The following is a 25,369-nucleotide window of genomic DNA, read 5'->3' on the forward strand; positions in this document are numbered from 1 at the left end:
GTCCACCATCACAAGAGACCACGCAGTCCCAGATTCGCAGACAATCTCCAGCATGGTCCGAACAGGAGGTACTGGATCTCATCACATGTTAGGGAGACGAATCTGTTACGGCAGAACTATGTTCCAAAAAAAAGGAACACAAATACATAGGCTAAGGTCTCCAGGGCCATGACAGAAAGAGGCTACTCCAGGGACACAGCAGTGTCGTACAAAAATCAAGGAGCTCAGGCAAGCGTACCAAAAAGCCAGGGAGGCAAACGGACGATCTGGGTCACAGCCCCATAAATGCCGCTTCTACCGTGAGCTGCATGCAGTTATGGGGGATGACACCACCACTACACCACCACTGTCCGTGGACATCTGCAAGGGGGAGTTGCACCGAGCAAGGAGGATGAGTTATTGGAGGATGAAGAGGAGGAGGACAGTGCACAGGAAGCAAGTGGGGAATCCGTTTTCTCCCCAGCCAGGAACTATTCTTAACGCTGGATAAGACGGTTACTCACCTTTGTAACTGTTGTTCTTCGAGATGTGTTGCTCACATCCATTCCAGTTAGGTGTGCGCGCCGCGCGTGCACGTTCGTCGGAAACTTTTTACCCTAGCAACTCCAGTGGGCCGGCAGGTCGCCCCCTGGAGTGGCACCGCCATGGCGCCCAATATATATCCCTGCCGGCCCACCCGCTCCTCGGTTCCTTCTTGCCGGCTACTCCGACAGTGGGGAAGGAGGGCGGGTGTGGAATGGATGTGAGCAACACATCTCGAAGAACAACAGTTACAAAGGTGAGTAACCGTCTTTTCTTCTTCGAGTGATTGCTCACATCCATTCCAGTTAGGTGAATCCCAAGCCATACCTAGGCGGTGGGGTCGGAGTGAGAAGTCGCGGCATGGAGCACTGCAGTTCCGAAGGCCGCGTCGTCTCTTGACTGCTGGACCAGGGCGTAGTGGGAAGCAAAGGTGTGGACCGATGACCAGGTCGCTGCCCGACAGATTTCCTGGATGGGCACACGGGCGAGGAAAGCCAGCGACGACGCCTGCGCCCTGGTAGAATGCGCAGTCACACGGCCCGTAGGGACATGGGCCAAGTCATAGCAGGTCCTGATGCAGGACGTTACCCAAGAGGATAACCTCTGGGAGGAGATAGGAAGCCCTTTCATGCGGTCCGCTACTGCCACGAAAAGCTGAGGGGATTTGCGGAAGGGCTTGGTCCTCTCCACGTAGAACGCGAGAGCCCTACGGACATCAAGCGAGTGGAGCTGCTGCTCCCTGCCTGAGAGCTAGGGACGTGGAGGACAGCTATGCCGCGCTCCACAGTTCCAACGACCGACACGGCGGTAAGAAGGAACTGAGGAGCGGGTGGGCCGGCAGGGATATATATTGGGCGCCATGGCGGCGCCACTCCAGGGGGCGACCTGCCGGCCCACTGGAGTTGCTAGGGTAAAAAGTTTCCGACGAACGTGCACGCGCAGCGCGCACACCTAACTGGAATGGATGTGAGCAATCACTCGAAGAAGAACCAACAGTCTCCCCCCACTGCCAAGGTGGGCTCCTGGACCATGACCCTGGAGAAGGTACTTCTGGTAAGTGAGAGCCTGGGCTGTTCGTGTTTAGTTTAAAGAGCTCATCCCTGCTCAGAGCCTCACTGGAGCCATGCTGTGGGTGCGCGGGTGGGGGGGAGGGTGTTTTGTGAAGCGATCATCCCAAAGAACCCACAGGCCCTCCTGTTATATGGTAAACCCACCAGGCATTGCTTACTATGAGAAAGGGGGCCCGGCAGTTTGAAAGCATTGAAATTAATGCAGAAGAAGCAGAACCCCGCGTGCCCCTAGGCTGCCTACAAGCTGAATTCTGTTGCCTGGCTGTGTGTGATGGCTTACTCACACCAAAGTGGCAGGCACTTCAGTATAAGAAGCAAAATGCTAACTTCTACAGAAAGAACACGTGCTGTGTACTATGAAAAGACGGTTACTCACCTTTGTAACTGTTGTTCTTCGAGATGTGTTGCTCATATCCAGTCCAATTAGGTGTGTGCGCACCGTGTGCACGTTTGCCGGAAGATTTTTACCCTAGCAACACTTGGTGGATCGGCTGGGCCCCCCTGGAGTGGCGCCGGATATATACCCCTGCTGACCCAACGGCCCTTCAGTTCCTTCTTGCCGGCTACTCCGACAGTGGGGAAGGAGGGCAGGTTTTGGAATGGATGTGAGCAACACATCTCGAAGAACAACAGTTACAAAGGTGAGTAACTGACTTTTCTTCTTCGAGTGCTTGCTCATATCGATTCCAGTTAGGCGATTCCCAAACCTTACCTAGGCAATGGGGTCGGAATGAGATGTTGCAGAATGTAAAACTGCTGAGCCAAAGGCTGCACCGTCTCTGGACTGTTGAACCAGAGCATAATGTGAAGCAAAGGTGTGGACCGAAGACCAGGTAGCTGCGCGACAGATCTCCTGGATAGGTACACGAGCCAGGAAGGTGGCAGATGAAGCCTGAGCCCTGGTAGAATGCGCAGTGATGTGGCTTGGGGAAATATGAGCCAAGTCATAACAAGTGCGGATGCACGCCGTCACCCAAGATGAGATCCTCTGAGAGGAAACAGGTAGGCCTTTCATTCGGTCTGCTACCGCAACAAAGAGTTGGGGCGTTTTACGAAAGGGTTTTGTCCGCTCATTATAAAACGCGAGTGCTCTACAGACGTCCAGGGAGTGTAATTGTTGCTCCCGTCGCGTTGAGTGTGGCTTTGGGAAGAAGACCAGGAGAAAGATGTCCTGCTTAACATGAAAGGCCGAAACCACCTTAGGGAGGAATGCTGGGTGTGGCCACAACTGCACTTTGTCCCTGTGGAACACAGTGTACAGCGGATCCATCATAAGATCCCTAAGCTCGGAGACTCGTCTGGCCGATGTAATGGCTACGAGGAAAGCTGTCTTCCAAGACAGGTAGAGTAGCGAGCAGGTTGCTAACGGCTCGAATGGGGGAGACATAAGCCTGGTTAAAACCAGGTTGAGGTCCAAGGTTGGGGCTGGGCGGCGTACTTGGGGGTATAAGCACTCCAAGCCCTTGAGGAACCTCAAAACAATAGGGTGTGAGAACACGGAATGGCCATCTTCCCCTGGGTGGAAGATAGAGATGGCTGCCAAGTGTACTCTCAGTGATGATACTGCTAGGCCCTGCTGTTTGAGAGACCAGAGGTAGTTCAAAATAGAGGGAATTGAGACCTCAGTGGGAGTAAGATTATGCGTTTCGCACCAGCAGGAGAAACGCTTCCAGTTGGCCAGATATGTTGACCGGGTGGAAGGTTTCCTGCTACCCAGGAGAACTTGTCGTATTGATGCACAGCAACATAACTCTGACTGGTTTAGCCACGCAGCAGCCACACCGTGAGGTGAAGGGCCTGCAGGTCTGGGTGGCAAAGCCTGCCGTGGTCCTGAGTTATGAGGTCTGGGTGGAGTGGCAGGGTAATTGGGTTAGCTATCGACAGGTCGAGCAACGTGGTGTACCAGTGCTGCCTGGGCCATGCTGGAGTGATCATGATTAGGCGCACTCTGTCCCTGCAGAGTTTTAGCAGGACCTTGTGAACCAGCGGGAACGGTGGGAAGGCATAAAGCAGCTGGCTCTTCCACGGCATCAGGAAAGCGTCCGAGATCGATCCCGGGGAGAGATCTTGGAAGCAGCAGAACATCTGGCATTTCCCGTTCGTGCAGGAAGCAAACAGGTCTATGTGGGGAAATCCCCACTTCTGGAAAGCAGAATGAATAACATCCAGGTGGATCGACCACTCGTGAGACAGGAAGGACCTGCTGAGTCGATCTGCCAGAGTGTTCCGAACCCCTGGGAGAAAGGATGCTACCAGGTCTATCGAGTGGGCTATGCAAAAACCCCAGAGTTGGATGGCCTCTTGACAAATGGAGGAGGATCATGTCCCTTCCTGCTTGTTTATGTAGTACATGGCCATTGTGTTGTCTGTAAACACTCAGACACAACGGCTTTGTAAATGTTGCTGGAACGCCTGGCACGCCAGGCGGACTGCTCTCAGTTCTCAGACATTTATGCATAATGCCAGCTCCTGAGATGACCAGAGGCCTTGAGTACGAAGGTGCCCGAGGTAAGCACCCCAGCCGACAGATGACGCGTCTGTCGTCAGGGACATTGAGGGCTGGGGCAGATGGAATGGCAGCCCTGTACACACCAGGGAGGGAGTTAGCCACCAGTCTAGGGAGCCTAGGGTGCTCAGGGGAATGGTGACTATCGTGTCTATTGGGTCCCTGCCCGGCCGGTATACCGAGTTGAGCCAAGCTTGGAGAGGACGGAGGCGGAGTCTGGTGCATTTGGTTACGAACGTGCAGGCAGCCAAGTGACCCAGGAGACCGAGACAAGTGCGAGCCGAGGTCATCAGGAAATTCTGTAGACCTCGGATGATTGTTGCCATCGTCTGAAACAGTGGCTGCGGTAAGGAGGCCCTGGCTAGTTGGAGTCCAGGATAGCTCCTATGAAGTCTAACCTCTGCGTGGGAACCAGAGTGGATTTTTCTATATTGACCATCAGGCCTAGACGTGTGAATAGGTCCTTAACGATGCCCACATGCTGGGTGACTTGTGTCTCAGAGGCCCCTCGGATAAGCCAATTGTCCAGATACAGAAAAACGTGTATCCGACGGCGACACAGATAGGCGGTGACTACGGCCATACACTTTGTAAACATCCTTGGGGCTGTAGAAAGGCCAAACGGCAGCACCATAAACTGGAAGTGCTGATGGTTGGCTACGAAGCGGAGGTACCTCCTGTGTGGAGGAAAAATGGCGATATGAAAGTACGCGTCCTTCATATCGAGGGCGGCATACCAGTCTCCAAGGACGAGATAATGGTCCCTAGGGATACCATGCGGAACTTCAACTTTGTCATAAACTGGTTGAGTCCTCGCAGGTCTAAGATAGGTTTGAGACCTCCCTTTGACTTGGGGATTAGGAAATAATGGGAATAAACCCCTTGCCCCTTTCGTCCTTTGGTATCTCCTCTATAGCTTCCATGGCGAGGAGCGTCCGCACCTCTTGCAAGAGGAATTGCTCGTGAGAGGGGTCGGAGGGTGGGAGGGTGGGGTTGAAATAAATTGGAGGTGGTACCCATACTCCACCGTGCGTAGGACCCAGCGATCTGAAGTTAACTGGGACCACGCCGGGAGGAAGTAGGAGAGATGGTTGGAGAAGGATCCTGGCCTGTAACTGGCACGCCACTCTCGGGCGCACCTTCAAAAGCTCGTCTTTGGTCCGGCTGGTGGTTTCGAGGGACCTTGATTTTGGCCCCCTTGGGGTCCTGATTGTCGTCTACGACCACCTCGGCCGTGCCACCTGCCAAAGTCCTGTCTTTGTCTAGGCGCAGAGTATGGGCGGTGAGGCTGGGGACGAAAAGGCCTATCTTGGGTCACCGGCGTATGCATGCCGAGAAAGCGCATTATGAACCTGTTGTCCTTCAGGCTTTACAGTCTGGAGTCAATCTTTTCTGAGAAGAGACCTTTACTATCAAATGGCAAGTCCTGAATGGTATACTGCAGCTCCGGTGGGAGGCTTGAAACCTGAAGCCATGAGATGCGCCTCATGGCAACACCCAAGGCCAGAGTCCTGTCTGCTGAGTCAGCTGCATCCAACGAGACCTGGAGGGAAGTTCTGGCCACCTTTTTCCCTTCCTCCAAGATGGCAGCGAACTCTTGGCAGGAGCCTTGAGGGAGTAGCTCCATAAACTTACCCACCACCACCCAGGTGTTATAATTATAGTGGTTAAACAGGGCTTGTTGATTTGCCACCCGGAGCTGTAGGGCACCTGCCGAGTACGCTTTGCGGCCAAGTAAGTCCATTCGCCTAGTCTCCTTCGATTTCGGGGCTGGTGCCTGCTGGCCATGGCGTTCTCTCTCATTAACAGACTGGATGACTAGTGAGCAGGGAGGAGGATGGACATACAAGTACTCGTACCCTTTAGAGGGCACCATGTATTTACGTTCAACTCCCCTGGCCGCAGGAGGGATAGAAGCTGGAGACTGCCATATAGTATTGGCATTGGCCTGGATGGTCCGAATAAACGGTAGGGCCACTTTGGTGGGGGCATCTGCGGACAGAATGTCCACTACCGGGTCCTCTACCTCCAGGACCTCCTCCACCTGGAGGTTCATATTGAGTGCTACCCTCCTCAGGAGGTCTTGACGGGCTCTCAGGTCGATTGGAGGAGGGCCCAAGGAGGATGTTCCTGCCACCGCCTCATCTGGAAAAGAGGAAGAGGAGATGCCGGGGATGAGCGGGTCCTGTGTGACCTCTTGCTCTTGGGCGACCTCCTGCTCCAGTAGAACCTGGGAGTCCAGTGGGTGAACTGGGGCTTCCTCCGTAGCAGTCGGAGTAGGACGGCTAACTGTCCCCTCTGTCACTCGGTGCTCTGATGGGACAAAGGGGGATGGAACTACTGGTACGCCTTGGGCCTGGTGGTACGCCCAAGGTGTCCAGAAAGACCACTGATGTGGGCCTTGGTCCTGGGCCTGGGTCTCTTGGAAGACTCTGGTGGGCACATCGGAATTGCAGTCCTGTGCATAAGAGCTGTCCGCATGGGACGACACTGATGTGTGTCTGGATGGCCATGGAGGGGCTGAAAAGCCCTGGGCAGAGTCTCTGTCTCTAGCAGACCTTGCTCTACTCAGCACCGGGGACCGGTACCGGGAGGCATACCGGTACCAGGAACGAGATCAGGACCTGCGACCGGAGCGGTGCCGGGAGGTCGACCAAGATCTCGAGGCTCGACGTTGGGAGCGGCTACAGGAGTCACGGTGCCTGGAGCGGTGCCAGTAACTGGAGCGGTGGCGAGAGTAGCGGGCCAGCGAACGGGATACTGAACAGTGCCGCGAGCGCGACCGGTACCGAGGAGGAGAACGGTGCCGGGACTGCGAACAGCGTCGGGAGCGGGAGCGCCGATGGGACCTAGAACGTCTGCGGGACCGTGATCGTGAAAGGTGCTGCTCTGCTGTGCAGACAGAGGATGGTCTTATCAAGGCAGGCTTGCCGATAGACTGTATTATCCGCACCGGTGGAGCTGGGGGTTGAGGCAGCATCGACTCTGTCATGGCAATCAGATCCCTCGCTGTTGAGAATGTCTCCGGAGTGGATGGAATAGTAAGCTCAACCATGGCTTGCGCTGGGAAGCTGACAGGCAACGGACTCGACGGCCCTTGTGGGATCGGAATCGACGGTGCCGACGTCATCGGTGCTGCGGCAGGTGTTGGTGCTGGGCGATCCGACTTAGATGAGCTCTCTGGCTGCGGTGCAGGTGGCACGGAAGCAGCAGGAATCTTAGGCTCTCTCGACCTCGGGGAGAGGGAGCGGTGCCGAGTCGACTTCGGTGCCAGCGACGGCTGGTGCCGAGAGGCCTTGGCAGTACCGGCGCGGTCTGGTGCCGAGGAGGCGCTTCTGCCCGCTGATTGACCAGCACTCGGTGCCGAAGGCGGAGGGGTAAGAGCCGCCTCCATGAGGAGCTGTTTTAGCCGAAAGTCCAGCTCCTTTTTTGTTCTCAGCTTAAAAACCTTGCAAATGCAACACTTATCTGCCAGGTGAGATTCCCTGAGGCACTTAGGACAGGAGTCGTGTGAATCTCCTGTCGGCATCAGCTTGTGACAGGCTGAGCACAGTTTGAAACCCGGTGAACCGGGCATGGGCCCCGGCACCGGGTACGGGGAAGGGGCTAATCCCTGAACCCCTCTTAACTATAACACTAACTATAAACGATAAAAATTAACTATAGCTATATAACTTTGAACTATATACACAAAAATAACTCGAAAACTACAAGTAGCTAGGGAGGTGGACGTCAGTAAAACCGCACCCCACTGTTCCAACGACCGACATGGGCGGTAAGAAGGCACTGAAGGGCCGTTGGGTCGGCAGGGGTATATATCCGACGCCATAGCGGCGCCACTCCAGGGGGTGCCCAGCCGACCCACCGAGTGTTGCTAGGGTAAAAATCTTCCGGCAAACGTGCACATGGCGCGCGCACACCTAATTGGAATCGATATGAGCAAGCACTCGAAGAAGAATTGCCTGTTTCACTGAGAAAGAGTGTGCCCTTTGTTCTCTGCAATGTATCTTTTAAAATACTACCCTCCCTTTTTCTCCTCCCGCAGGTGCAAATGTTTCAATGCAGCCCCTATCTACTCCATCACAGAGGCTGGTCCAGATTAGAAGGCAGAAAAAAAGTACTCGGGACGACATGTTTGCTGAGCTCATGCAGTCCGTCTGCACTGATAGGGCCCAGCTGAATGCGTGGAGGCAAACAATTGCGGAGTCCTGTAAAGCATTACAGGAGCACAAAGAGACGATGGACGCACGTGATGAGAGCAGGCAGGATGCTGTGGTCAAGCTCATGGGGGAACAAACTGCCATGCTGCACTGTATTGTGGGTCTAATGCGGGAAAGGCAGCAAGACCACAGCCTGCCTCTGCAGCCCCTGTATAACCGCCCTCCCTCCTCCCCAAGTTCCACAGCCTCCTCACCCAGACACCCAAGAACACGAGGGGGGAGGCTATAGGGACCCACACACTCAACCCCAGAGGATCGCCCGAAGCAGTAGAAAGCTGGCATATGCGAACTTTTGAATTGGTTTCTGTACTTGTCCTTCCCTCCTTCTCCAGTCTCCTAACCCAATTACCTCCCTCCATCTACCTTCTGCTTTCTCTCAGTGTGTCGTGCAACAAATAAAGAACGTTTTTTAAACAATTGTGACTTTATTTCCTTTCAGATACATAGGGGGTGGGTAACTTCAAGAGAAACAAACAACTGTCACACCATACCCTGCCCAGTCATGAAACTGGCTTTCAAAGCTTCTCTGATGTGCTGTGCGCCCTGCTGCGCTCTTCTAATTGCCCTGTTGTCTGACTGTGCAAAATTGGCCGCCAGGTGAGTTGCCTCAACCTCCCATCCCGCCATAAATGTCTCTCCCTTACTCTCACAGACATTGTGGAGCACACAACAAGCAGCAATTACAATTGGAATATTGGTTGTGCTGAGATCTGAGTCAGTAAACTGCGCCAGCGCCCTTTCAAACATCCAAAAGCACATTCTACCACCATTCTGCACTTGCTCAGCCTATAGTTGAACTGCTCCTTACTACTGTCCAGGGTGCCTGTGTACGGCTTCATGAGCCATGGCATTAAGGGGTAGGCTGGGTCCCAAGGAAAACTATGGGCATTTCAACATCCCCAACAGTAATTTTCTGGTCTGGGAAGTAAGTCCCTTCCTGTAGCTGTTCAAAGAGACCAGAGTTCTTGAAGACGTGAGCGTCATGTGCCTTTCCCGGCCATCCCACGTTGATGTTGGTGAAACGTCCCTTGTGATCCACCACTGCTTGCAGCACTATGGAAAAGTACCCCTTGTGGTTTATGTACTGGCCGCCCCAGTGTGCCGGGGCCAAGATAGGGATATGCGTTCCGTCTATCACCTCACTGCAGTTAGGGAACCCCAGCGCATTAAAGCCATCCACAATGGTCTGCACATTTCCCAGTGTCACTACCCTTGATAGCAGCTGGTCAATGATTGCGTTGGCTACTTGCAGCACAGCAGCCCCACTCCAAACTGATTCCCGACTGACCAGCAGCTGTCGGTCTTTGCAAGCTTCCACAGGGCTATGGCCACTCGCTTCTCAACTGTGAGGGCTGCTCTCATTTTGGTGTTTTTGCGCTCCAGGGCAGGGGATAGCAAAGTTTCATGAAAGAGGCCCTACACATATGAAAGTTTCACAGCCACTGGGAATCATCCCAGACCCGCAACACTATGCGGTCCCACCAGTCTCTGCTTATTTCCCAAGCCCAGAATCAGCATTCCACGGCATGAACCTGCCCCAACACCACCATGATCTCCCAATCGCCACATGCCATGCTTCTAGGAACATCTGTGTTCATGTCCTCATCAGTATAGTAATCACACTGTCGTCGCTTCCTCGCCTGTATTTGCAGGTACTGCACACACTGCTGGATAATGTTCAAAGTATTTACAATGGTCAAAACTGCAGCGGAGATCTGAGCGGGCGCCATGCTTGCCACGCTACGGCGCCTGCACAGGTAATCCTGGAAAAAGGATGTGAAACGTAGGAGAGCTGCTCGGTTCAAGATAGCCAACAAAAGGCGGGAAGTGGTTGCCTTCTGTAGTGTTTGCCGTAGCTTTCATGGAGGAAGGAGCGAGTGACGACACACATCCAGAAACACCCGCGAGAATGTTTTTGCCCCATCGTGCACTGGGAGCTCAACTCAGAATTCCAATTGGCAGCGAGAACTCAGGGAACTGTGGGATAGCTACCCACAGTGCACCGCTCCAACATTCGATGCCAGCTTCGGTACTGTGGACGCACTCCGCCGAATTCACATGCTTTAGTGGGGACACACAACACTGAATGTATAAAATACGATTCCAAAAATTGGAATAGAATAATTTCGAATTAATTTCGTACTGTAGACATACCCTAGGAGGGCTCAAGCTAGAAGAGATGAGGTGAGTTCTGAAGACGACAGACACTTTGATTTTCAAAAGTGATGATGCAAAGTTGCAGATCCTATAAATTTCATCTGGAATTATGGATGCTCGGCACCTCTGAAAATGAGAACCTAAGTTTCTAGAGAGGGAAGGCCCAAGCTGCAGAATGCTACAGCTCCTGATACTTTATTTGTATGGAGTTAAATTCAAGCCTGCTTTTCAGGTAAAAAACGAAAGCCCAGGTAAAAGAGGTGAGAAAGTGACAGGCCATAGCATGAAGGGAGTTGATTGGGGCCACACTGCAAATAAATGCAATTAAAGACAATGGAGGGCAGAGAAAGCTTTACTTACCATCTGCCTGAGGGATTGCACCGTGGTCTCCAGCAGGTGCTTCTCCTCCAGTTGATTGACTGCCTCCAAATCCTTCAGGGAAATTTCATGGTGAAGGTCTGTGATTATCTCCTGCAGCTCCCGAATCTTAGCTTCCTTCTCCAGAATCTAGGAAAGCGAAAAAGTGAAAGCATAATGCTCCAGAATAGGTAATGTGGAAGCAAAAGGAGCATTAGTAACAGGCCTGTGTTCTGCACCACAACCACAGAATTTGCCATGAAATTCCCTGCTGGCTGCAGCATTGTGCTCCAGAGTCTTTCATTTAAACAATGTTTCTAGTCTCATGGTTTTGTGGAGACTTAAAATGAATATCAAGTGTAAATCAATCCACAATTGAGTCCTGATACTACAGATAACCCAAACAGTGTCCTGAAAAGTGAGAGTTATCCCATTAGGCACAATAGGTTGTTAATTCTGTAACCTAAAGATACTTGTTTAAAAGTTAACAGTATTAGTTATTTCACTGCTGATCATTTTAGCAGATATATTCAGCTAATGTGTTAAGTCCACAGTGCAAAAATGCCATGGACAAGCTCAGGTTCCAAAAGGACCAAAATGCCCCTACCCAGCAGCCAAAACTTCCAGCATTCACCACTGGCAATTTCCACAAATAGGCACTGCTCCCCTAAACTGGTAATTCACAATATAAAATGCTCACCCCCTTGGCACTAAATATGCACCAGCTAACAACAGGATAACAAAATACACTGAAACCCCAGCCCCACCCCCTCCTTAGAAACCTGGGAAAAAAGATAGGCTTGGCAGGTCAACAGAACCGGACTCTGGCAGCCAAGGGACAAGCAAATTCCAAAGAGAAAGGGTCTCTCACAGAGAACGCCCTGCTAACAGCTCCGCCCAGTTATAACAAGGGAGCCCCAGCCTGAAGCACGGTTGCCGATGGCCAATGTGACAGTAAATGTTCCTTTCAGTAACCAGGTCCCTAACCATTTAGTTTCACAGGTGAACACTAATACCTCAACATCTAGTCAGAAATGCATTGGCAGCCAGCCTGGAATCCAGAGCATGGGTGCAACATGGTCCTGGTCAGAAACTCCAGTTAATAAGTGGGCAGACACATTCTACTCCAGCTTATTTTCTGGCTGGTCCATGTAGAATGCATTGCAGCCTCTTAATCTAAGTGACAAAAGCAGACGTAACAGCAGCAAGGTCCTGCATAAAAGAATAAAGGCTACATTTTCTCTTCATGAATAGATGGGAAAGTGCTCTGGTTACAGGCTGGAAGAGATGAAGGATGTATAGGAGGATTTGCTTTGAATAACTCTCCACTGTCTATCTATGGTCATGCTGAAAGGTGACCTGTCAGGCTGGAGGGAGGTTACTAGTGGAGTTCCTCAAGGATTGTTTTTCATTTTCATTAATGACCTTGGCACAAAAAGTGGGTGTGCGCTAATAAAATCTGCATATGGCACAAAGTTGGGAGGTATTGCCAATGCAGAGGAGGACAGGAATATCATACAAGAAGATTTGGATGACCTTGAAAGCTGAAATAATAGAAAATGGATGAAATTTAATAGTGCAAAGTCATGCATTTAGGGACAAACGAAGAATTTTTGCTATAAACTGGGGATGCATCACTTGGGGGTGACAGAGGAGGAGAAACACATGGGTGTATTGGTCAATCACAGGATGCCTAGGAGCTGCTAATGTGATTGCGGTTGTGAAAAAGGCTAGTGAAAAAAGCTAATGCAAGGAAGGTATTTCTGGTAGGGATAGGGAAGTGTTATTACCAATATACAAGGCACTGGTGAGACCTCATCTGGAATACTGTGGGCAATTCTGGCCCCCCACTTAAGAAAGATTAATTCAAACTGGAACAGGTGCAGAGAAGGACAACTAGGATGATCAGTGGAATAGAGAACCTACCTTATGAAAAGAGACTTAAAGAGCTTGGCTTGGTTAACCTAACCAAAAGAAGGCTGAGGGGAGATATGATTACCCTCTATAAATATATACAAGAGGCATAAACACCAGCAAGGGACAGGAGTTATTGAAATTAAGAGCCAATGTTGGCACAAGAACAAAAAAAGATATAAACTAGCCATCAATAAATTTAAGCTAGAAATTAGACAAAATGTGACGTTAAAGTTTGAGTCTAGAGCGAAAACCAGAGTTATGGGCCTGGACAGGCAGCATGACCTGGGCCAGGGTGGAAGAGGATTCAATGTTAAAGAGGTCTGACTCCTCCGTGACCTCCTCAATCTGTCGGTTCAAGTTAGCAACCACCTGTTCCTTGAAGTCATTGGGGGGATTGCGCTTTTGGGAGGGAACCGCAACTGCTTCATCTAGGGATGATGACAACGACTGCACCACCTGTGGAGAAGCAGGCTTCCCCTCTCTCTCCGGGGATGGCTCCTTTGGTGCTGGGGTTTGGTGTGCTGCCCAACACTGGATTCGGCATCACGTTCTGACTCTGGTGCTCGTGGTGCCGGGCCAGTTTGTCTGAGGCGGCCAGGGAGGGCTGGTGGGAACAGGGGACCAGCATTACTGGCATGCCCCACAGATTCCAATACAGCCATTGAGCGGGCCGGCCACTGTCCCTGCTGCCACGCTGTCACTGCAGATGCCATGCCAGTTTCACGAGTCAGCGGTAAATCACCCCTTCTTGGCGAGGCGCTGAACTCCCAGTTGGATTCAGACCATTGCCCTTCTGGCGACCAGGGCAGAGCTGTCAAGGCCCGAGTTTGCTGACTGCCTCTGGTCAGCGACCAGCGAGGCGAGGGTGAGAAACGGTGCCTACCTGACGAACGGCACCAGGGTGAAGGGATCGGTGCCGTGACAAGGAACGTCCCCCATCCTCGGGCAGGGATCAACATCTGGGAGACTGCCTGGGCAAAGGCGACCTGAGCCACAGCGATCTCTGATGGGAAGTTCGCCGGTATCAGTGGTACAGGGACTGGTGCCTTGACTCCGGTGTCCCATGTCTTGCAGGTGGAGAGTGCGCTGCAGACCTTCTAGTCAGAGACCTAGGATACGGTGCTGGGGTCCAAGGCTGTGGTGACAGTCTGGTTACTGAGGGTGTTCCCTGCCTATGGGATGGTCCCATGATCAGCTTGCCCTTAGATGTTGGGGTCTTAGCTGAGCCTGCCGCCTGGTGTGGCACCTGCGGTGCCGGTCAGCTTACATGTTCTTTAGCTGCCGAAAATGCTTCAGGCAATGAGGGCTCTGGGAGACACTGGGGTCCCCTGCCACTTGCCAGAGGCGGCTCTCTGGCCAGGCTAGGGGGGTCTGATCTCAGCAGTACCCCGTGAAGCCTCGGGGTGGGCACATGGCCTGACATTGGTTCTTTGCCCAAAGCCCCTTTACCTTCTGGAGCTCTTCTTTTGCCACTTCTTAGGCACCAGCAAGGGGCAATGGTGCTGGGCGGAGCCCCGTGCCAGTGGTGCACTCCGCGCCAAAGTGCTTGGTGTGGGGTCCAAGCGGGAGAGCTCAGATGCAGGACAAAGTGCAGCCTCCATGATAATTTAAGGAAACCCCTTAGAGTGGAGTGGGAAGTTTAAGGTTTCACAGCCAAGCAAGGAGACAGGTAGGGTTTTGGTCACCCAGGAAGAAAAGGGAGATGGGAGGAAGCTGAAGCTTTTGGTTCTGGAGAGGGCAAACACCTCCTCAGTCTCTCCCTCTTTTTGAGCAGGGGTAGTTGTAAAATGGACTTTAACATTTGCCAAAGCATAAGGGATTTGTATTGCTTATTCTCAAGGCCAGCAAACTACAGCAGCTTCCAGGCATCCCATCCTAATAGTCACCTACAGCACACTGGACATTCTCACCAGCAGATGCTGCCACACTGTGGTAAGCAGAAGGGCAATGAGCTGCTCATTCTGTCAGAAACTCCTTCCTCATCACTCAGACTGAGGAGAGGGGGCTGGGCTTCACGCTGCCATACAGTCTCCAGTGAAAGCACAACTGTTCCAGATGCAAGGTGAGGTGTGTGTGTGTGAGGTTTGCACAAGCGACCACACCTGGGGACTCAGAACAGTCCTCTGTGTAGCTGTGGTACAGTTGAGGACACTGCACACCTACTGAATGGCTGCTCGTTGTGTGCAGGTCTACCTGCATGACTTTTCAGACTGCACTGTTGACCCCAAGGCTACTGAATGGCAGAAGTGTGTGATGTCCACCTAAGCTCTTTTAACACTCCCCCGCCTTTTGATTCATATATGTTTGTTGCCCTATTTTATATTTTGAACTTTTTTCCATCTTTATTTTCCCACTTGTGCATTCATTAATAATGGTATGGTATATTCAACAATGGTACAGAAAGCACATTAGAGCTTGAAGTTTCTATTAAAGGCATCAGCAACAAAAGAGTTAATGCTGAAATCCCATAATCACATTAGGTTTCAGAGTCAACTATTCATTTCATTGAATGGGGCAGTTTACACTTATGAGAGCTATTGTTTCAGATAATATTTTATTGGTTCAAATGGTAAAGATTCTCTTTGCAGTCATAAGCTCCACTTAAGCCTTTGATTCTGAAGCACAATTATTTGTCATTTGCGCACCTATATATTAACTACAAAACTTCACACTCATAACATCACAGGTCTTTGTGCTTAGAAATTGCAACTTCCTACACCCCTCTGTTTGTCTTTTCGAAAACATTTTATACACTAATATACACTATATGTATGTATTACACATGCACTACTACTTGTTGGGTCATCACGGGATGGTTTATCATTCCTACTGGAATGCTGTGTCCATTCCAAAATCAGCCTCACGGACGATCCCTGTGGCCCCGATCTCCACTCCATTACCCCAGTTTCACACTAGCGTAACTCCACTAAGGTCAGAGTTATGCTTGTGTATCAGAGTGGAAAGTCAGTCTGTAACAGGGTTCCATGACCTGCCCCTCTTCCTGGCTCGTTTGCCCTCCCTAATGAGGCTCTGAGAGGCCTCAGGGTTGTGCGACACTCACGTCTTTATTTACTTAACGTTATCCCACCACCCGTGTCCATCTGTATATGGGCGTTACAGGTTTGGTTACCTCCCTTACAGGCAGAGTCAGCCTTCAGCTAGGAGGCCTCCCCCTCCCTCTCTGACTTCTCCCTGGCTGCCCCCTGCCTTCTGGCTCCCTCTCAACCTTTACAGCCCTTGGCTTGTCAGGCCAGCAGGTGTTGCCAATCCTCAGGCCGGCATCAGGCCTTCTCCATCCGCTCCAATCTGCTTCCCTTGATTGGAGCTGACCAGGCAGGAGCTAATTAGGTGCTTTGGCACCAGTACCCTGCTACAAGGTCCCTATCTATGCTTCATGAAATTCTGCACATATCATCCAAAAACATACCAGTATAGTGCTGCAGCAAGCAACAGATGTGCTTTATGGGAATAAGAAATTCATTCTGCCTCTTCAGCCAAACATAAAAAGATTCTTCTGCTGTAATATTACAATCCTTCCATCCAATTTTAGACCCTTTTCATTGCAAACTTCAACTCCAGAAACCCCTGTCTGGCTTCTCCAGCAGATACTACTGCTTTTTCACCTTTTAGACTCAACCAGCCTTAGAAGTTTGGAAACAACTGACCAGCAGCAAATTGCTGCAACTCAGTAAGTAATACACAACCCAGTTTTCTCATCAGGAGAATAAGGAGAACTTGACACATCAAACTACAGCCTCAAATTCAGTCTTAGTCAAGCTCATGGTCGAAAAGGGGATCCACATTTTTTCTGTTTTTTCATATGTTTACGTATGGCCCAAGAGAGAGGATACACACAGGCTGTCCTGTACAGAATAGCCAGGCAGCCATGCGTCTGTGTGCTCCACTGACTCACGGCATGAGCTTAGGCAAGACAGTCTAATATCCGTGGGTCTCAGGCATCCAGCTTAAAAACGGGGTAACAAGCAGGAACTCCACTGAACCGCAAAGGAAACTCTTGCTGCATCTGTCGTGAGGTTTCCTGGGGAAATAAATTCCCCCATCTCCTCTCTCCAAGGCAGCATGTCACTTAGGAGAGGAGCGGAAAGAACGCAGGCCTTGGCACACATGGCAATATCACCCTCACAATTTATAGAAAGTCCATAAAGAAGGACTGACTATGTTCACTGGAAACAGGGAAACTGATGGAAAAAACAACTAAAACCATATTCTGAGTGAAGTCAGATGCCAGGGCTTGGTTTAGGGTCATCTGGAGCAATGGTTTTCAAACTTTTTTTCTGTTGAAGACTTTTTTGACCCAATTGAAGAAAACTGTTGATGCCCAAGACCCAACGGAGTTGGGAATGAGGGGTTTGGGGTGTGGGAGGGGCTCAGGGCTGGAGCAAAGGGTTGGGCTATGGGGGTGAGGGCTGTGGGGTGGGATCGGGAATGAGGAGTTCAAGGTATGGGAGGGGTCTCTGGGCTGGGGCAAGGATGCAGGAGGGGGTCAGGGCTCTGGGGATGAGGGGTTTGAGGTGCAGGAAAAGGCTCCGAACTTGTGAGGGCGAGGGCTTACCTTGGCTGGCTCCCACTCAGCGGTGCAGCGGCGGTGCTAAGGTAGGCTTCCTGTCTGTCCTGGCACCACGGACCGCATTGCACCCCAGAAGCAGACAGCAGGAAGTCCGACTCCTAGGCGAGGTGCGCAAGCGGCACTGCACAGTTCTCACCTGCAGGCCCCCCCCCAGGAATTTGGAGCCTGTGCTTGGGGTGAGGGCACCACGCGGAGCCTCTGGCCCCCCGCCTAGGAGCCGGACCTGCTGCTGGCCACTTCCGGCTTTCATAAGAGCAGGCACCTTTCCCAACTTGCTCTGCAAACACAGTTTAAGCTCCCCCACTTCCGGGGCTTTGGATGTAATGGTAACAAACATTCACCCAAGCTTTCTCCACAGACCCCAGGTCCTATCTTCTCAGAAGACCGCTCCCATTCTCTGATATCCAGGTAAAGCAGTGCCTCACCCACCTCAGTAAATCACCAGGACCCATTGAAACCTTTTCCACCAAGAAAACACAGCTAATAGGGTGCGAGCGTTGCAGGCACACACTGCCAGCCTGTTATACCTGGATTTGAAACCTGACTTTTTCCAAGAAGAAAGATTCATTATCTGGAGTAGGGCTTGGTGCTGAGATGATATGACCAAAAATCACACAATTGAGATATGGGATCTGTATACTTTAAGAATAAGCCTCAAGAGCAGCAGAAGTTTCAGTGAAAAACAGTAGAGCAAACAGATAACCCAGTTTCACTGGGGGTAAAGAAACGTCCTGCCGAAGTCAAAACCAAAGCTTGAACTGAGTGTCTAGGACTAGCAGCAAGGAATCCTGTGGCACCTTATAGACTAACAGATGTTTTGGAGCATGAGCTTTCGTGGGTGAATACCCACTTCGTCAGATGCACGTAGTGGAAATTTCCAGGGGCAGGTATATATATGCAAGCAAGCTAGAGATAACGAGGTTAGTTCAATCAGAGAAGATGAGGCCCTGTTCTAGCAGTTGAGGTGTGAAAACCAAGGGAGGAGAAATTGGTTTCGTAGTTGGCAAGCCATTCACAGTCTTTGTTTAATCCTAAACTGATGGTGTCAAATTTGCAGATGAACTGAAGCTTAGCAGTTTCTCTTTGAAGTCTGGTCCTGAAGTTTTTTTGCTGCAGGATGGCCACCTTAAGGTCTGCAATAGTGTGGCCAGGGAGGTTGAAGTGCTCTCCTACAAGTTTTTGTATATTGCCATTCCTAATATCTGATTTGTGTCCATTTATCCTTTTCCGTAGAGACTGTCCAGTTTGGCCGATGTACATAGCAGAGGGGCATTGCTGGCATATGATGGCGTATATTACATTAGTGGACGTGCAGGTGAATGAACCGGTGATGGTGTGACTGATCTGTGGGGCCATGTGGGTGCCCATAGCGGTGCCACTGATCTAGAGATATATATTGTCATCGAATTTGAAATAGTTGTGTGTGAGGATAAAGGCACAGAGCTCAGCAGCCAGTTGTGCTGTGGCATCATCAGGGATGATTCTACAGGCCACTTCCCTCAGATCCCACTGAGGAATACACTAAGAAACTGCACCATCTACTCAGAACACTCTCTACACTAACACCAGAACAAATCAACATACCCTTAGAGCCCCAACCAGGGTTATTCTATCTACTGCCCAAGATCCACAAACCCGGAAATCCTGGACGCCCCTTCATCTCGGGCATTGGCACTCTCACTGAAGGACTGTCTGGATATGAGGACTCTCTACTCAGACCCTATGCCACCAGCACTCCCAGCTATCTCCGTGACACCACTGATTTCCTGAGGAAACTACAATGCATTGGTGACCTTCCAGAAAACACCATCCTAGCCACCATGGATGTAGAGGCTCTCTACACAAACATCCCACACACAGATGGAATACAAGCTGTCAGAAACACTATCCCTGACGATGCCACAGCACAACTGGTTGCTGAGCTCTGTGCCTTTATCCTCACACACAACTATTTCAAATTTGATGACAATATATATCTCCAGATCAGTGGCACCGCTATGGGCACCCGCATGGCCCCACAATATGCCAATATTTTTATGGCCGACCTGGAACAACGCTTCCTCAACTCTCGTCCACTCACACCCCTTCTCTACCTATGCTACATTGATGACATCTTCATCATCTGGACCCATGGGAAGGAGACTGGAAAAATTCCACCATGATTTCAACAGCTTCCACCCCACCATCAACCTCAGCCTGGACCAATCTACACGGGAGGTCCACTTCCTAGACACCACAGTGCAAATAAATGATGGTCACACTAACACCACCCTATACCGGAAACCTACCGACCGCTATGCCTCCCTTCATGCCTCCAGCTTCCATCTCGGGAACATCACACGATCCATTGTCTACAGCCAAGCACTGAGGTACAACCGCATCTGCTCTAACCCCTCAGACAGAGACCAACACCTACAAAATCTCCACCAAGCATTCTCAAAACTACAATACCCACACGAGGAAATAAGGAAACAGATCAACAGAGCCAGACGTGTACCCAGAAGCCTCCTACTGTAAGACAAATCCAAGAAAGAAACCAACAGGACTCCACTGGCCATCACATACAGTCCCCAGCTAAAACTCCTCCAACGCATCATCAGGGATCTACAACCCATCCTGGACAATGATCCCACACTTTCACAGGCCTTGGGTGGCAGGCCAGTCCTCGCCCACAGCCAACCTGCCAACCTGAAACATATTCTCACCAGTAACTGCACACTGCACCATAGTAACTCTAGCTCAGGAACCAATCCATGCAACAAACCTCGATGCCAACTCTGCCCACATATCTACACCAGCGACACCATCACAGGACCTAACCAGATCAGCCATACCATCACCGGTTCATTCACCTGCACGTCCACCAATGTAATATACGCCATCATATGCCAGCAATGCCCCTCTGCTATGTACATTGGCCAAACTGGACAGTCTCTACGGAAAAGGATAAATGGACACAAATCAGATATTAGGAATGGCAATATACAAAAACCTGTAGGAGAACACTTCAACCTCCCTGGGCACAATAGCAGCAAAAAAACTTCAGGACCAGACTTCAAAGAGAAACTGCTGAGCTTCAGTTCATCTGCAAATTTGACATCATCAGCTCAGGATTAAACAAAGACTGTGAATGGCTTGCCAACTACAAAACCAGTTTCTCCTCCCTTGGTTTTCACACCTCAACTGCTAGAACAGGGCCTCATTCTCCCTGATTGAACTAACCTCGTTATCTCTAGCTTACTTGCATATATATACCTGCCCCTGGAAATTTCCACTACATGCATCTGATGAAGTGGGTATTCACCCACGAAAGCTCATGCTCCAAAACATCTGTTAGTCTATAAGGTGCCACAGGATTCTTTGCTGCTTTTACAGATCCAGACTAACATGGCTACCCCTCTGATACTGTCTAGGACTAGTGAGGCCAGCACAGTGGATGTGGCAGGCACACCTCACTGCACCTGAGAGCATGATTGCACCTCAATTCCCAAGGCTGTCAGTCTCAGAACAGTAGCTGTGACTGTGCAGGTCTCAGATCTGGCACACCAGGGCCTGCCCTTCTGAGCCACTGCGCCAGGAAGGGCTCTATGCGGCTGAGCACTACTGAGCCACTCCGTCTGTCATTGGCTTGAAAGCACTAGTGATGATTGCAAGGCTGCTCCACCAGAACCTCACCAGTCATCACTGAGGGCTAGAGGGCAGATCAGAAAATATCACACAAATAAAATAAGATAGGAGGAAAACCTTAAACTCACTCTGCAAAATGTAATAGCTTTGTCAAAATAAAAGCCACAGCTAACCTCTGCTGCTGCACACCTCCCAGCTCTGGAAACTGTTCAAGTAGAGACATTTTTTCTGTCAGTTACAAACTCTGCATGCAGGAGAGACACTCCGGCATAATATCTGCACAACAGCACCTCCATGCAAACACTATCCCAGTAATGGGAAATTTTAATGATGTAAAGCAGCAAGGTCACACGATGTGTCCAGGCAGCTCTTGGAAAGGCACAGTCTCTGCAGATATTACAGAGGAGAGCTCAGAATTGCTCTTGGTTCATTAGGCTTTGCCTGAGGGTTTTTCTCCCACTATTAACTACAAACAAGGTTCAGGTTCTTGTTACTCAGTTTCGTGCACACAATGCAAAAAGGTGAAGGGCAAGGTTTACCAAGAGCCGTCTGTAAATATGCTAAGACAATTCGCTTGTGTTTTTAGAATCCTTCAGACACTCTGTACAATAAGTAATCTTAAACAGAAAAACTGAAAAAAGTCATAAATATTGCAACATTTTTTTCAGCATAAGAACCTTGTATCTACACTGGTACAATGACTGCAGTAAATCTACATACAGCCTACTATGGTACAATTCCCTTCCCCCTCGACACTGACTACATTTCCCTACAGCCTGCCTCCTTCTCCCAGCTTTATGACCCCAATGAGATGAGCTCTCACTGTTTTCATCCTCGTTACATTTTGATATTTCAAAGCATGGCCCACTTCTCACTCCCATCTCCCCACTCAACATTACTAATGAATTGGAAAGCAGACATCATTAGTTTTTGGAGACCATTTCTTTTAAAATTTACAGAACCCTTCATCTGAATCCCTAGAGCCAGTCTGCTGTTCTCATCTCAGAATCTTATTAGCATCATATCTTCTGTATCCTGCCATGCAAACTGCATTGCTATGCACTTTCTAGCACTTGACCCTTTTGCGGAAGGAATTAATTTCCTCTTTGAAGATACAGCAGCATGCTGTTGTGCTTGTTAAAGAAAGCTAGCTCAAGCGAGAAGACAGGGAAGCAAGCAAAGAATATTCTCAGTTAAATATAAGCCACCGTCAGATTTTGTATAGGAAAACAGAGGACAGAAAGAGCGGTCAGGAGAAATAACAGTGTGATGACTCTATTACTGGAAGCATGTTCCAAAAAAGCATGCAAATAATCCGACTGACAGTACATACTGGGACTTTTCATTTCAATGGTCTAACTCTCCACAACCCTCACCTGGTTTCTACGTGCAAAGTGCTACGAGACTTTTGGTTGCACAATTAATGTGAAGGTTGAAAAGAACCAGGGTTTGCTTTCTGCTCAGGGCAATAAAAAGCTATACTTAGTATAGCTGTAGAAGAACACAAAGAAAATAGCCCTCACTAAAAAGAAAACCTTCTCTTACCATTGAATTATACTTAGGAACCCAAAAATCTTTACGGTAATTAGAATTACCCCAATGAAATGTAAAATATTTCTATGGGTGGAATAAAACATTTCGTGATCAGTCAGAGAGGTCTCTAATCCTATGTTTACACCATTTTGGTTCCCTAATGCAGTTTTAATAGTAGACAAACAACAGTGACCCTCTTCTGGGTGGAATTCCTTAGAAGGTAGGCTTTTCTCCCCTCCATAGGCTGGGCAGGAAGAAATTAAAGTTCAAAAGTTTAGCTTTATAAAAACTAACAGTATGATTACACAGCTTGAGAACACAGGACAGCAGAGCAGGAGTTAAAGTTTCTGGCTCAGCAAGGCCTGTGACAGAGGCCAACAGAGGCACTGGATGGCTCAGGTGACTGGAAATGAGATATTACAGCTTTTTACCTCCAAGTCTCCAGTTCAAACTGGCAATGACTGAAAGCTGTTACCCTCTGAAGGCCGTTCAATGGCCTATGTGAAATGAGTACAGAGGGGTCTCAGTCCAGCTGGACTCTCAACCCCACCAGCAGCACTGGCTGGCATGCTTGCTGATACACTCAGGGCATGTCTACACCGCCTGCAGCAGGGAGCCTCTCAGCCTGGGCTGACAGACATGGGCTAATGGGGCTAGCGCTCTAAAAACAGCCATTCACACAGCACACTTGGAAATTGCTCAGAAGCCTCCTCCCTCCCTAGGCATCAGAGCCCAAGATGCAGTTTCAAAATGCTGCCTACAAGGCTGTTTTTAGAGTCCTAGCACAAATCCTGCTAACCCAAGCCTGCTGAGGTTGGCTGCTGCGGGTTGTGTAGACATGCCCTAAGGCACCGAGGACGTAATGAGCCATGGAAATACACGATGCTGCCACACTGAATATCCCACTTCCACATCAGGTTGAGACTACCCGACGGGGCAGCGTGAGGAAGCTTGCATCATCTTGGAGGAGGAACAGAGGACTAAATCTCCTATGCTGTCACGCGGGAGCCTCGCTGGTATCACAGGTTTTAAAAAGAAAAGAAAAGGAAACTAGATGGGGGTCAATACCCAGGAAGATATTTTCTACGGGTTACTCATTCAGAACATCCAAGGTTTGAACACATACCATCTGCTTGAGCCAACAAAATTTAACCCAGAAATTGAGGCAGGTATTCTTCATCAGGTTGGGCTATACATGTGCTGCAGTTCTCTCACTCAAGAGGCATATGCTGGTGCCTGTATTTAGGCATTTCTACCAGGCTGCACTGGAGCATAGAATTAGTTGATAAGCCATCAGAGAGAGAGGGAGGCTAGTTCCTCTCTCAGAAACTATACTCGGATACACTACATATGATGTCCCTTTCCCTCAGATTTTTCATTCTCTTCTGGAACTTCATTCTCCTTGGAAGAGGAAATTTCATGGATACAAATTTTCCAGCAAGTAGCGTGACTATATCCTGGAAATAGCTGGTGACAAGTTTATGTCCCATCCTCTACCATAGATTCCAGAAGTGCATGTGAGAAGAAAGGCTCCATTGCACTGTAGCCTCCTGTTTTCTACTATCAATTGTGAGAAAACTTGGGAAATACTTTCCTGGGGTCAAGCAGGAAGACAAGTGGTGTTCAGCACGGGCAGCATGAGTGCCAGAACACAGACTGGCAGAGAGCTTCTGCATAGCACAATGAATGATCTGTAGCAAGAGCGATTGGCAACAGCTAGCCATTAGTCTGGAGCTTAGTAATGCACTCCTCAAGTACATTACTCACGAATCCATCAGGCCACATGCTACAGAACTGAGAGGTTCCAGCACTTTTAAATCTGTAACGCAATGGCTGCCAGCCTGCACTACATGCCCTAGGTTACAAGGGCATGGAGGAAGACAATTCATTTTGTGTCATAGCCAGTACTACTACTTCTTCTTCTTCTGTGTGTATTTAAGAAATGGCCCTGTTATTATCCTCAGATTAATAGCCGAGAGAATGCTCTATTGTCTCTATTAACATTAACTATTGAGAAAGGCTTTCAAAGAATGCCTGACTAGTGCAATTTTCATTAGCTGGAGTGAGAATGAAAACATTCATGAGAACAGATGTAATTCCTTCATTTAAAAAATATTACATACAACAGAGCTATTTTAAAAGAACACTAAGGTTGCAAAGTCAAGCACACAAAAAGTTTGCAAATGCCAGCATTAAGGTTGCCCATGTGACCTTAATTTGGCCCTCAGTGCATATTCATTATGATACAGTCTTTAATTTCATGATCATGTGCTGTTTTTCCACAGGACCCCTGTCTCTGAGTGTACTGCTCAAGGAATGGGTAACTATTCATTATTTCTTTTTATTCTCATCATTCAATGTATGGCTCCAGCCTTATTTATTACACACCATCCAAATCTTGCATGGAATACATAGTTATTAATTTCCTCATGTGATTTTCTGTGGTCCTGTGATGGGGCATGCTCACCTCTCAAGGCCTCCCCCAATTGGCTGTTGCCCCTTCTGGGGTAACACAGGCCAACAAATGGTTGGCGCTCTCTCTGACTGCAGGTCTGTTTAAATTCTAGCCCTTTTCTTGCACTTTTAGTGCTGAGTCTTATCACCTTTGTGGGGCGTAGGTCACTTCCCCAGTGGCAGGTAGAGGGGGATTCGGGCCCACGCACTACTCTGGGTCCCAACCTAGGGACCCTGCAAATAGCAGCCATAGGCTGCTTTAATAGCTGCTGCTACTGAATTGCATGGGCTTAGGGTGATCAGATGTCCCAATTCTATAGGGACAGTCCCAATATTCGGGGCTGTCTTATATAGTCACCTATTACCCCCCATCCTGTCCCTGTTTTTCACAGGTGCTATCTGGTCACCCTACCTGGGC

General features: G+C 49.7%; 2 protein-coding genes across 3 annotated transcripts in view; one reads left to right on the plus strand and one right to left on the minus strand.

Moving 5' to 3' along the window:
* Positions 1 to 25,369, minus strand: part of PMFBP1 (polyamine modulated factor 1 binding protein 1) — a 368,361-nt gene that overhangs the window by 149,941 nt on the left and 193,051 nt on the right. For both annotated transcript variants that reach the window (XM_050922218.1, XM_050922219.1), the window contains one exon: positions 10,836 to 10,982. In XM_050922218.1, coding sequence (XP_050778175.1) covers positions 10,836 to 10,982 — 147 coding nt within the window. The remainder of the gene's footprint in view (positions 1 to 10,835; positions 10,983 to 25,369) is intronic.
* Positions 19,313 to 25,369, plus strand: part of LOC127033967 (uncharacterized) — an 85,243-nt gene continuing 79,186 nt past the window's right edge. The window contains exon 1 of the mRNA XM_050922302.1: positions 19,313 to 19,554. Coding sequence (XP_050778259.1) covers positions 19,360 to 19,554 — 195 coding nt within the window. The 5' untranslated portion in view covers positions 19,313 to 19,359. The remainder of the gene's footprint in view (positions 19,555 to 25,369) is intronic.

The sequence above is a fragment of the Gopherus flavomarginatus genome, chromosome 14 (genome assembly GCF_025201925.1).
Source record: "Gopherus flavomarginatus isolate rGopFla2 chromosome 14, rGopFla2.mat.asm, whole genome shotgun sequence".
Taxonomy (NCBI): Eukaryota; Metazoa; Chordata; order Testudines; family Testudinidae; genus Gopherus; species Gopherus flavomarginatus.